Genomic DNA, 12,670 nt, shown 5'->3' with positions numbered 1-12,670 from the left:
ACACTGATCACGTGATCACTACTACCTTTGATCTGAATTTTTTTTCTTTAAAAAGAATCACATGGTGAGAGACATCTGAAGCAGTTAGAGTAGATAATACTACTACTACTACATTCGTATTCAATTATTCATATAACATCTTTCAAATCCCAGTTACAAGGTGCTTTACCAGTTAAAAGTGAAGAATTAAGAGCAAAGAATAGGAAACATTTAAAAGAAAACATAATATCACAAATTTAAGGAAATAAAGGTTACAGGTTAAGATAAATAGTGAATAAATTACAAACAGCAGGTAAGATCATAGCTAGATTAAAAAATATTAATAAAAGTTAGAGGTGAAGACAGACCCCAAGGACTAAGACAGCACATCTATAAAATGGATCTTTAAAGAGGATAAGGAGATCTTCCGATGGAGATCCATCTGACAAAGAGGGGGTGGGGGGGGGGGTGGGGGGGTGGAATGGTTACAAGGGACTTTGCCGTGGACCTCAGGTTACAACAGGGACCAGATGGTATCAAAAAGTCTGAAGTCAACGATAAAATCATTAAAAAAAAATAAAAATTTACTACTACTCAATTTGGGCAATGAAGTTATGAAGTTATGAAGTTATGAAAACATCCTGGATCAGCCCCTTTCGTCCAGATCTGCACCTCAATTGAATGGGTTGTTTCTTGGCCCATGTCCTGTCCTTCTCCCAAGCAGCCAACCAGCATGAAAACATAACCTCCTTAGTGGAGGCAACAATTCTAACATAAGGGTAACAGCAACACTGCTTGATGAGAGCATTGGTGATTCAGTTTTCTGTCAACTTCAATTAATTTAATTTCTGTTAAATTGAACTAGTCTGCCTTCAAATCTAGGCTAAAAACCCACTTTTACTCCCTGGCCTTCCTTTCCCCCTAACTGTTCGCCTCCTGTTATTGAATGTTATTGAATGTTATTGTACTTTGTATTGGTTTTTAGTACTTATGGTCAATTTGTATTGTTATATTGTATTATTTGCCTTTTATTGTCATTGTACAGCACTTTGGTCAGTTATGCTGTATTTAAATGTGCTCTATAAATAAATTTTACTTACTTACTTTACTAGTCTGCTGGGGTGTAGTTAAGACACTGCAGAGACTTCCTGTTTGAAAGCCAATCAAAGAGAGCAGACGGTCTTTTGACCACACGGAGGCTAAATAAGTGACATAACATTGTAGAAGTGTTTGAGGTAGACTCACTATTACAAGGAATACATCTGAAGTAGCATCGGGGCGTTAACACAGGACAAGAAATGAGTCCATACCAATCAGGCAGGTTTACTATGGACACGACAGTATTAGTATAAAAAGCTTGTAGGTGTGACAACATCATTTCTGGTTTCCTGCACTGCACACTTTCACTGCTTTATGCTGAGTACACACATTCAGCCAGTCTGTTGTCCCTCTTTCGTCTTGACCTGTCGGGGAAGTTAATATCCAAAGCAACATAATGGAGGTCGTCTTTATCTCGGTAACCCTGGGTCCAAAACTAACATAGAGACGAATTAGGATATTGGTCTCTGAATTTAAAAAAAAAAACAGTAATAGGAAGTTTGAATTGCCATTAATGGATCATTGACATAAGTATCACCTGTGGATTTGTTGTGGGGAGCTGATGACTCTCGATATAAATCACACAAAAGGTTCTATTATTCAGAAGTTCTATTAAGTGAAGGTATATACATATATGTATGTTTATCACAATACTCTATATACAGTCTAATGTCATAATGTGTACAAGCCTGTAATAAAATGTACATTTTAGGTTTGTACACAGAATGATAATTACTCACACAAACCTTACTGAAGCAATGTGAGGTCGAGTTAACACTTCTGGCCACAAGTAAATTATAAAGAACTGCTTGTATGTGACATGTGGTCACCATGTTTCCAACAGATAGCTGTGGTCTGTGAATAATGAAAGCTTGGTTTCATGAGAAAGCTCACGCTTCAGCAGGATGCACGTCGTCCACTGTTACCTGCACTACTTTGAATGCACAGACACAGTAGAAATGAGTCGTGCACACACAAATACAAATTAAACTTGTTTTATTTAGATGATAAATAAAACGAAGGTGAAAATCTACTTTACAGGACTGTTTTGATGTCAGTAAAGACATCATGTGGTGATTAAACACAGAGACAAATACAGAAGGTGTCCAGCTCCACTGCCTCACACTCAAGTACACACATTCACTCCAGGTATCATCCCTCTGTCCTCTGGATCTGTTCATCTGTATCTCCCTGTGAGCAATGTAGCAGGGGTCGTCTTCATTCTGCTCGTCCTGTGTATGAGAAACAGTCAGTCATGTTGTTGACCATGACAGACAATGTGCACAAGTGTTTGAACAGTAAAACAACTGCTCATCTTTACCTTTGCATTTATTTTGGAGGATGGAGCATGGGGATCTGAAAAGACAGAATTACTTTTTAATGTCATATAATGATCACTGGGACCATGAGGAACAGATAGTAGCATTTACCTGTAACCCTCATCATGCATATTGAGAAAGCCAGTAGAACACTCAGCAGGGTGGTGATTGCTGAGGTCGCACTCAAGAAAACCACCAGCCAGTCCACCTCATCTGCAGAGAGCCAGAGGACAGGAGACGTCACACACTTTTAACCTAAGGAGTAATGATCATTGTTCATCACGTGAGACTCACCATCAAACTCCAACTTGGTCCCGTCTCCAAAACCTATGGTGCAGACAAATGCTATCACCATCACAAAGATTTCAGCAAAGATTACATTCCTTAAGATCTAAACATGTAATACTTTTTCTTATCAACTACTAACGTCGTATAAAACAAAAAAGAAAATACAATTTTATGTGTATTCTAACTTTTTAGTTTGCTCCATGTCCAAACCACTAACATGGAGGAGTCAAAGTTTTAAGACTTATAGGGCAGCCAGCCACTAGGTGGCGATCAAGCCGCTTTGGCTTCTTTTTGCAGGAACTGTCGTGTATTTAGTTCAGACCAGCTCTTATTTCAAGACGGCATAAAATCTATTTCCCCTAAAACGAAACACAGACAAAACTCTGCAGCGATCTTACCTTTAACCATTAAATACGTAGCACTGTAAACTGCTGGGGATTTTCTGGAGTCGGTGCCCACGTTATAGCCACATATATAGAGTCCAGAGTCAGATAAATCCACTTGTTTGATTTGGAGAAAGACGTTACTGACGTTGGACGTCATGTTGAACTTTTCTTCTTCAAACCCATCGAAGTACGATGAAACTGTATCAAGGGAGAGCAGGGAGGAGATGAGGCTGGTGTTGGATCCGTTTTCCAGTCTGAACCATGATATGTAAGAGGGGGAACTGGTGTAGTTGGTACACAGCAGCGTGACCTCTTCACCGGTCTGGACCTCCACAACGTGAAATTCGCATCGTGAGACAGGGATCCAACCTGAAACAAACAAGATTCTGACATTTTTCCATTTGTTTTAAGTTTTTTCTGGAGACAGATGATGTGCGAAGTATTAATTGTCTCTTTACCTGATGCATTGGGGGAGAAAGCAGTATGGGTACATAGCATGAGTCAATTTGCTACATAGCACGAGTCAATTTGTGGAGTGTCTCTCTATCTGTCTTAGGCTACTCGCTGTTTTGTCTAAACACCAGGTCCTACAGATACTGCAAAAGAGTAGGCCTAATAACAAAGTGGATGAAGGAGAAATTAATTTTATTGAGAAAAAGCAGATGTACTTACTTAGAATGCAGAGTATAGCTGACAGGAGGGTGAAGTTCATTGTCGTGCGCATGGTGCGACAGCACTGCTGTAATGTTCGTCACTGAACTGTGTTTCAAAGACAAGTGGTCTCAGTGTAAAGAGGCGGGGAACAGGCTGACAATACACAGTACTGTCATCATGTATTTGATGCATGTTGCAGAGGACTTTATTATATATTATCCTCTTTTCATAGTGATGTGTCAGTTTAAGAGTAACTTTTGAATTGGTTGATGAAAATATAGTTGTAGTATCAACAGAGTAAAGGTGAGATTTTATGAGAGAAAAAGTCGTAACTTTATGAAAATAAAGTTGTTATATCACGAGTTATATTATGAGAATCAGTCAAATAGTTCGTAATGGAAAAAAAAGTAACAGTGACTCAGCTGTTACTGTTTGCAAAAGTTAAAACGTTAACACAAAACATGACGTCATTGTTTGGCTTCATAGTGACTTCGGGATGACAACATTCCTGCCATATAATCATCATTTTTTTCCCCATATTTAAGTTTTAGGTCGTGCCTTTAGTCCAGGGAGCAGAGATGCCTCAAATGACAACGATAGCAACTTAAGACTTCTTTATGATATCACTATTTATATATAAACACTATACAAACCATTCTATACATGACCTTTGTCCTGTCATCATCTGGAGATATTTCACATGTATTAAATTGAAAAGGAGCAAATGAAAGTAAATCACAACTTGGTAGAGTGGAATGATTCACTTCCTGCCGTGGTCCTGACGGATGTTTAATGTGTCACGCAGACTGACCCTCTTAACAGCCAATCAGCTGCAGCCTCATTTTTACGCTGGTGTCTGCTCTTTTTGCACAAAATGTTCATTTCCCAAGACCTTTGAGACGATGCACCTGCCTGCCTTGGTCTGTGTTGTATGTAAGTGTCTGGATACAAGATCAATTGCGTCTGTGGTCCTGAGTGAGGCTGAAAACTGAATGCTGTCTACTGCTGATGTAACGTTTTATCTTTTCTTCACCCAGTTCACCTGTCAGCCGTGATCCAGTCGGCTGCAGTCGAGCAGGACACTGGTGTTGTATCGGCCACCGTTGGGGACAACGTGACTCTACACTGCTCCTACGACAGTCAGGTGTTGATGCACTTCTCCTGGTACAGACAGACCTTAGGATTCAGGCCGGAGCTCCTGTCTAGTGTTTACAGACATGATGAGCCGTCTAAAGTCTTCCACTGGTTGGAGGAGAATCCTCGTTTCTCTGTGCGGAGGGAGGAAGGGAAGAATCATTTACACATCTCTGACGTCCAACTCTCAGATTCGGCTTCGTACTTCTGCGGAGGATCGCACTCCAACATGTTGGATTTTGGAGAGGGGGTCTTTTTAAGTGTCAGAGGTTGGTGGGGGCTTTTACTTTCCTTTGCATGTCATTGGTCGTTAGAAATTTTAATTATTGATTTATCGCTGGAAGTATCATCTTGATGGCTAGTGTTCAAATCTTAGTTGTTTTCCTGTCTGTTATTCAAGGGCGTGTTCTTACAGTTTGAGAGCAGTGCTTCTGTACACGCATGAATCACCTGCTCTCAGATTTTCCTCTTCACTCTGATTTTTTGGTGCAACAAGTCGGTCAAAATTGAGGATTGTTGAAAAGGTTTTAGGCGATTCGAAATATGATGTGTATATACTGTTCATAGGGTTTATTGTCAGCATTGATTCTTATAAATTATTACAGAAAAATTACTTTACTAATATAAAATACTCAATTGTCCCAAATACATTTAGGAGCCAGACTCCAGGAACACCAGGACATTGTCCAGGGGCCTGTATCTGAGACCGTTCCCCTACGAGGCTCTGTGACTCTCAACTGTACAGTTCTCACTGGGACCTGTGATGGAGAACACAACGTTTACTGGTTCAGACACGGGTCTCGCCACGGCATCCTTCACACACACAGTGATCAGTGTGAACGCACCTCTGTACCGGGGTCTCCCTCACACAGCTGTTCATACCACCTGCAGAGGACCAACCTCAGGGCCTCTGACGCCGGGACCTACTACTGCGCCGTGGCCTCCTGTGGCGAGATACTGTTCGGCAGCGGTAGCGAGCTGCTGATCCCAGACGACCAAACGGCACAGATGAGAACCTTGGTTTGGCTCTCCATCATTAGAACTGGGATTCTCTTGCTCTGTCTCACAGTGTGTCTCTTGGTTTACTTCACAAAGAGCTCAGTTCGTCCTTAAAGCTCTGACTTCAGCCGGTTATTTCAACTTAAAGGTTCAGTGTGTACGATTTGGGGGAAAGGGATCTATTGGCAGAAAGTGAATATAAAAGAATCCTACTGATGTTTTCACTTGTGTGGTTCATCTAAATTGTACTAATTGCTCTTTTCTTTATCCTAGAATTGGTCCTTTTATATTCAAAATATATGACTTTATGAACATATTTCTTCCCCACATGAAGTCACATCACAAGTAGAAGCTTCAAGCTTCATCGTGCATGAGGCTCCTCCGGTGGTCGTCCCTGTTCTCTGTTTCAGCCACGTGACGCCACGCTGCTTCACAGCGACCAATGTGAGCTGATCACTTCTTCAAACACCACTAGAGAAACCGAAAGTGAGAAAAAACAGGTGACATCATCAGGGTGGAGAAAACATTCTGCATATACATGACCCAGAAAAAACGACGTTTGATTAGACTTGTAAAGTTGGTGGAAATTGCCTTAAAATGAATTACAGATTGTTAACCCTCCCTTACGGTGCAGTGAACAAACCAACCTCAAGCTACTGATCTGGGGACATCCTGTTTCAAACCGCAGAGAAACAAACAAGAGGGTCTGAGAACTTTTCTGTTGTTGCCTCTTACACCTTGTGACAGAAAGTTGAATTATCCACCGACGTAGAATTCTCTCTGGCCTTTCATGTGCACATATCGTATACTAGTGCAATGCCTGTTCTAAACATGCGTGTTTGGAGTGAGCTGTTCGCTTGTGATGCAATGAAGCTGTTGTGCATCCGTGATGATGCAGATTGTGTTTTTTTGTACCAATTTTACAGTCCGTGTCAATAATCATGTGAATTTGCTGTATTGCTATCACCTTTGTGATTCATTCATAAGTTTGAATTATTTACTTTACTTGTTATTTTTTCAGACTGTATATTTCGGCTATTTTACAACCTTCAGACAGCTCAGTATAAAGCATTACAGCAACCTAAATAAACACTGTTCTTAAAAAAAGAAAAAAAGAAAGCAGGAAGTGATTGATGTATTGAATTGAAGCAAAATTCTAAATAAATACTCAATTAAAGTACAGATACCTAAAGATCTTAACTCAAATCACAAAGTATTTGTACTTCCCACCTCAGTTTATTACATTTCACTGCAAAATCTTTCAGTTTGCTCTGCTAGGGCTTTTGTGTTTTTCCCTTCCTTGCACACAGCATTCGAGCTGCCTCTTGTAAATATGTCTTCTCTTTGTTAAACACTTCAGTCTTCCTGTGTTAGAGTGACAGGACTTCATTTTCCACCAGCGGAAACCTGCTCACAGTCACAGTGCTCTCACCTTATCCACCACAGAGAGTCAGAGCAAAAGACAAACACTGAGAAGTGGCCAGTTTAAAGGCTGCAACGTCCGTTTATGTATTCGGTTAGAGGAAGATATAGATCAGAGGGGACTTTTGAGCAGGATCTGTTTTTGTACTTTCGTGGTTGCTTTAGCACTGCACATCTATATTGAGGTTTTTAGATATGCATCTCTGAGATCCCTGTGGCCCCCAATGTCCTCACTTCAGAAAGGTGAAGATAGCATTAAATGACCCGCCTCATTACAGATAACATTTTTGGTTGGTACACTAGGTTGTGTTAACACTTCTGGCCACAAGTAAATCACACAAAGGTGCTTGACTGTGACATGTGGTCACCATGTTTCCAACAGATAGCTGTGGTCTGTGAATAATGAAAGCTCGGCTTCATGAGAAAGCTCACGCTTCAGCAGGATGCACGTCGTCCACTGTTACCTGCACTACTTTGAATGCAGAGACACAGTAGAAATGAGTCATGCACACACAAATACAAATTAAACTTGTTTTATTTACATGATTACAAGCTGAAGCTTCACATGTTTCACACGGAGGTAAAGATCTAATTCTTAGGATTGTCCTGATATCAGTAAGGACATTTTGTGGTGATTAAACACAGACAAATACAGAAGTTGTCCAGCTCTACTGCCTCACACTCAAGTAAACACATTCATTCCAGGTATCATCCCTCTGTCTTCTGGATCTGTTCATCTGTATCTCCCTGTGAGCAATGTAGCAGGGGTCGTCTTCATTCTGCTTATCCTGTGCATGAGAAACAGTCAGTCATGTTGTTGGCCATGACAGACAATGTATACAAGTGTTTGAACAGTAACACAACAGCTCATCTTTACCTTTGCATTTATTTTGGAGGATGCAGCATGGGGATCTGAAAAGACAGAATTACTTTTTAATGTCATATAATGATCACTGGGATCATGACGAACAGATAGTAGCATTTACCTGTAACCCTCATCATGCATATTGAGAAAGCCAGTAGAACACTCAGCAGGGTGGTGATTGCCGAGGTCGCACTCAAGAAAACCACCAGCCAGTCCACCTCATCTGCAGAGAGCCAGAGGACAGGAGGCGTTTTTTCAAAGAGGGTATCGTCTGTAGCCAATTAGATGTCCCACTCCTTTACAGCCAATCACGTGAGTGAGCTTCCACACGACGTCATTAAAACGCGCGCAGCCCGCCTGGAGGACCTGGACGCGGAAGCCATGCTGAACCGCCGGGCAGCGCTAACAATATCACCCGTAGATCCAGTAGTATAAAAGCATATACTTACTTGTTGCTCCAACATTAAGCAACAGCGTCCCAACATTTGTATTTTTTGGTGTTGTCTTTATACAACATGTTCCGAGGATCATACAACTTCCTGTACTTCTCCACTTCAATTATTAATTGAATGTCATCCATGTTGAAGATCTTCTCCGCTGTTTGCTCCGTTAAATGTCAGGTGTCGAGGGTAAATTACGTATTCTCCACTCAAGCCTATGTGGAGAATACGTAGCCCCCCCTCTCTCTTTTTTCCTTTATGACTGCCAGTGTTGTTGTAGTGGATGGGCAGAGGGGGATATTTAATAATGTGGTTGGTAAAAGTGGTTAAATTAAAACTCCAAGACAACAGAAGGTGAATACAAAGTATGGGATGCATATTTGATCATTTATATCATACAAAATATCGTTTAAAATAATTTTTCAGTGGGTTTCCTGTCGCCATACGCTTGCGTCAAGCGGAAAAAATAGACTCAAAACCGAAACGATCGCTTCACGGCGCTATGCAGCCGCGTCCGGTGTGACCAGCACAAAGGTTTAACATGGGAGTGGATGGGAGCCAGCTGTTTTTTAAGGCTTGGCGCTGCGCTTACGCCACGCTTCCGCGTCGCTTCCACGTCCGGTGTGAACCCGGCGTAAAAACCTCCAGGCTTCTGCGTGCATTTTAATGACGTCGTGGCCCACTAACGTGATTGGCTGTAAAGGGGTGAGACATCTGATTGGCTACAGACGATACCCTTTTAGAAAAAACGCATTTGTGGCTCACAGTCACGTCAGGGGAGTCTCAAAAGTCTCACACACAAATGCAGCGAGGTTTACAAATTAAAGACCTTTGTAAAGGCAGGTCCAACAGTTTATATATGAATGTAACAAGCTCCAAATATGTATTTGATGAAGATTGCAAATACTTTTACATGCATATATTTGTGATTTTTTTTTTCTTCTATTCGTGTGTGCATTGGAAATATGTTTATGAATCTTATGTTTTACATGTGAATTTTTACTTATATATGGAATGAAACATATTTGTGTGTGCATTGAAAATGTATTTGTGTTTTGAGTCACATATATATATAAATCCCCAAATACATTTGTGGATCTTTTTTGCGCATGTATTCATTTCTGTGTGCATTTATTCCTTTTAAGACTGTTCTGGCTCCATATCACTATTCATCACGTGAGACTCACCATCAAACTCCAGCTTTGATCTGTCTCCAAAAACTATGGTGCAGACAAATGCTATCACCATCACAAAGCTTTCAGCAGAGATTACATTCCTTTAGATCTAAACATGTAATACTTTTCTTATCAAGTACTAGTTTGCGCTGTAGCATTTTCAATGCTTGACGTCTAAGTTAGGCGTAAACTCTTTGTATTGTATTTTTACGCTTGAATAATTTGTGTTCTGATGTGGTTTGTGACCTTAGACAGCTGAACCATTTCAGCAGCAGTTTCTAGGCGATACATGAGACTGTAGACTCAACTGATTCATATTTGGTATTTAATCTAGTCTGCACGTCTGTCTATTATTTTAAATCTTTCCATCAAAAACAAAATCTCTATGTGGCGATCCTGTGAAAACCTAAACTGCTGAGACTCCTTTGGAAGGTAAATTAAGCCAATTTAAGATCAGAAGTTGAGCTAAGCTCACTGAATTAGAACGCTGCTGTGGTGGGGCCATTGATGTCACAGCATGGAAACACCAAGGCATTGTTGTTTGTGGTTATGATGCATCGAGTTGAAGGCCAGTCTTCCTGTAGTTGTGGCAGATGTGCAATGTCTTAGACACGCAGGGGATGAAATTAGGTTCTGTCAGACAACTCGCTTTCAAATGTTTATTGCAGCTGTAGAACAGGTCATTGTTTGGCATCTATAGGCTCTGACTTATTCACTCTCCCAGATATGATTACATAGATATGATTGAAGTGATGAACAAACACTCATAACCCCCGTCAGAGCCTACAGGTGGATGCTGGAGTGGTGGAGGGGCTGAAGCAAATGTCAGCAATACTGACGCAGCAGCTGATGTGTTTCTCAAACGTCTCTGTAGCAGTGAACTATTCAGAGTCAGATTAACCTTTGACCCTAACCCTTAACTGTCACTTCCTGTAAAACAAGTGATGTTCCACCAGACAGCAGACGTCCACCTAGGTGATGGTGGAAATACATTTTATTTGAATAAAAAATGTGGATGATGGTGGCATATGATAGTGGTGGTGGATCGTGGATTATGATTACAACAATACTGATTGATATAAAATCTCCTGCTGATTTGTTCATTTATGAAAGGCAAACACAGCAGGAAGTCCGATCCCCATTCTCCGGACATCCCCCGGAGGTCATGACTAAAACAAAGCTTCAGTTCCGGTGGTTTCTTGAGTGCTTGGTGGTGGCGTACACAACATTAGGCTCCGGCTCTCTCTCTCTAGCAGGCCTTCTGCTCCGCTCCGCTCTTGGAAGGAAACTCAGTCCTGCGTAGTTCAGGTCATCAGAGCCCACATTCTGTAAAAGGAAGTATTCAATGGCTTATATCACCCTGAGTTGTCTGTGTGGCATTACATGAAACCACTACTTGATGACTGAAAGACTTGGATCCATGTTAATCTATGGTTCAAGTTTGATTACCTTACTGTCTTGTAGATCCTGTGCCTCTTTATGTGCTAAGTGACAGAAACAATACATCTGGTCAGGAGTCAGGGAGCGTTGTATTGTCAAAGTTGGAATAAAAACACATAAATACCTGTATGAAGTTTCCAGATTTTAAGAACCAGAGCGATGATGATTATAATGAGGACGATAATCAGACCGCCCATGAGGATCTCAATGGTCAGATTTGCTTGTTCATCAGACTGTTCTACAAGAAAGATACATTTTTGAGCGTTGAGACCAAAGACTTTGTATAAAGATGGACGACGCAGCTCCACTTCTACTTTTCTCCATGTCCCATCCACTAACACGGAGGGTTAGGGTTAGGGTTCCGCAGCGATCTTACCTTTAACCTTTAAATACGTTGCACTGTAAACTGCTGGGAATTTTCTGGAGTCGGTGCCCAGGCTATAGCCACATATATAGAGTCCAGAGTCAGATAAATCCACTTGTTTGATTTGGAGAAAGACTTTACTGACGTTGGACGTCATGTTGAACTTTTCTTCTTCAAACCCATTGAAGTATGATGCACCTCTGTCAAGGGAGAGCATGGAGGAGATGTGGCTGGTGTTGGATCCGTTTTCCAGTCTGAACCATGATATGTGAGAGGGGGAAATGGTGTAGTTGGTACACAGCAGAGTGACCTCTTCACCGGTCTGGACCTCCACAACGTGAAATTCACAACGTGAGACAGAGATCCAACCTGAAACAAACAAGATTCAGACATTTTTCCATTTGGATGGAGAGGTTGTTTTAAGGGAAATATTGCAGGGTGAAGTTTTTTCTGGAGACGGATGATGTCAGAAGTATTAATTGTCTCTTTAACTGATGCATCGGGGGAGAAAGCAGTCTTATAAGCCTTCAAAGTCAAGATGGCTACATAGCATTAGTCAATTTGTGGATTGTCTCTCTATCTGTCTTAGGCTAACCACTGTTTTGTCTAAACACTAGGTCCTACAGATACTGCAAAAGAGTAATAGAGGCCTAATAACAAAGTGGATGAAGGTGAATTAAACTAAGTCAACAAAATAGATCTAAACCATTAAAAATCATAAAAGTTGGCTGTTGATATATTGAGAAAAAATAGATGTACTTACTGAGGATACAGAGTATAGGTGACAGGAGGGTGAAGTTCATTGTCGTGCGCATGGTGCGACAGCACTGCTGTAATGTTCGTGACTGAACTGTGTTTCAAAGACAAGTGGTCTCAGTGTAAAGAGGCGGGGAACAGGCTGACAATACACAGGACTGTCATCACGTACTTGATGCATGTTACAGAGGATCTTATTATATATAACCCACTTTCTAAAAGTGACACTTTTATTTTCTCATGCCTGCACAGTTTTTCAAAAAGTTTTCCATTTGCCAAAACGTTTTCATGGTGATGTCAGTTTAAGAGTAACTTGCATTTAAATTGTCGAGAGTAAAGGTGAGATTTTAG

General features: G+C 41.0%; 3 protein-coding genes across 3 annotated transcripts; 1 reads left to right on the top strand and 2 right to left on the bottom strand.

The window, feature by feature from the left end:
* Positions 1–1,390: 1,390 nt before the first annotated feature.
* On the bottom strand, positions 1,391–3,819 carry LOC128430628 (uncharacterized). The gene is made up of 7 exons (XM_053416734.1): positions 3,743–3,819; positions 3,083–3,439; positions 2,691–2,723; positions 2,508–2,609; positions 2,399–2,433; positions 2,202–2,309; positions 1,391–1,501 (listed from the first exon to the last, which is right to left on the bottom strand). Exons 1-7 carry the CDS (start codon positions 3,792–3,794, stop codon positions 1,391–1,393), a joined length of 798 nt encoding a protein of 265 aa, XP_053272709.1. The 5' UTR covers positions 3,795–3,819.
* A 782-nt stretch (positions 3,820–4,601) lies between these two features.
* LOC128429847 (uncharacterized) lies at positions 4,602–6,975 on the top strand. The gene is made up of 3 exons (XM_053415687.1): positions 4,602–4,657; positions 4,762–5,127; positions 5,514–6,975. The coding sequence occupies exons 1-3, from the start codon at positions 4,627–4,629 to the stop codon at positions 5,969–5,971; spliced, it is 855 nt and encodes a 284-aa protein (XP_053271662.1). The 5' UTR covers positions 4,602–4,626; the 3' UTR covers positions 5,972–6,975.
* Positions 6,976–10,404: 3,429 nt separating this feature from the next.
* On the bottom strand, positions 10,405–12,458 carry LOC128429852 (uncharacterized). Its single transcript, XM_053415694.1, has 5 exons — positions 12,327–12,458; positions 11,576–11,932; positions 11,324–11,437; positions 11,209–11,243; positions 10,405–11,085 (listed from the first exon to the last, which is right to left on the bottom strand). Exons 1-5 carry the CDS (start codon positions 12,376–12,378, stop codon positions 10,942–10,944), a joined length of 702 nt encoding a protein of 233 aa, XP_053271669.1. The 5' UTR covers positions 12,379–12,458; the 3' UTR covers positions 10,405–10,941.
* Between the last annotated feature and the right edge of the window lie 212 nt (positions 12,459–12,670).

This window comes from Pleuronectes platessa, chromosome 23, assembly GCF_947347685.1.
Source record: "Pleuronectes platessa chromosome 23, fPlePla1.1, whole genome shotgun sequence".
Taxonomy (NCBI): Eukaryota; Metazoa; Chordata; class Actinopteri; order Pleuronectiformes; family Pleuronectidae; genus Pleuronectes; species Pleuronectes platessa.
The sequence above is the reverse complement of the archived record's forward strand: the minus strand, read 5'-3'. Positions and strand labels throughout refer to the sequence as shown.

Excerpts from the sequence above, each read along its gene's own strand:
- LOC128430628 (XM_053416734.1), bottom strand. The coding sequence starts at position 3,794 with ATGCGCACGACAATGAACTTCACCCTCCTGTCAGCTATACTCTGCATT. Across the intron at positions 3,440-3,742 it reads AGCTATACTCTGCATTCTAA|GTTGGATCCCTGTCTCACGA; the intron begins GTAAGTACATCT and ends TGTTTGTTTCAG. Across the intron at positions 2,310-2,398 it reads CCTCCAAAATAAATGCAAAG|GACGAGCAGAATGAAGACGA; the intron begins GTAAAGATGAGC and ends TCTCATACACAG.
- LOC128429852 (XM_053415694.1), bottom strand. The coding sequence starts at position 12,378 with ATGCGCACGACAATGAACTTCACCCTCCTGTCACCTATACTCTGTATC. Across the intron at positions 11,438-11,575 it reads AACGTATTTAAAGGTTAAAG|AACAGTCTGATGAACAAGCA; the intron begins GTAAGATCGCTG and ends TCTTTCTTGTAG. Across the intron at positions 11,244-11,323 it reads AATCTGGAAACTTCATACAG|CACATAAAGAGGCACAGGAT; the intron begins GTATTTATGTGT and ends TCTGTCACTTAG.
- LOC128429847 (XM_053415687.1), top strand. The coding sequence starts at position 4,627 with ATGCACCTGCCTGCCTTGGTCTGTGTTGTAT. Across the intron at positions 4,658-4,761 it reads TGCCTTGGTCTGTGTTGTAT|TTCACCTGTCAGCCGTGATC; the intron begins GTAAGTGTCTGG and ends TTCTTCACCCAG. Across the intron at positions 5,128-5,513 it reads GGTCTTTTTAAGTGTCAGAG|GAGCCAGACTCCAGGAACAC; the intron begins GTTGGTGGGGGC and ends AAATACATTTAG.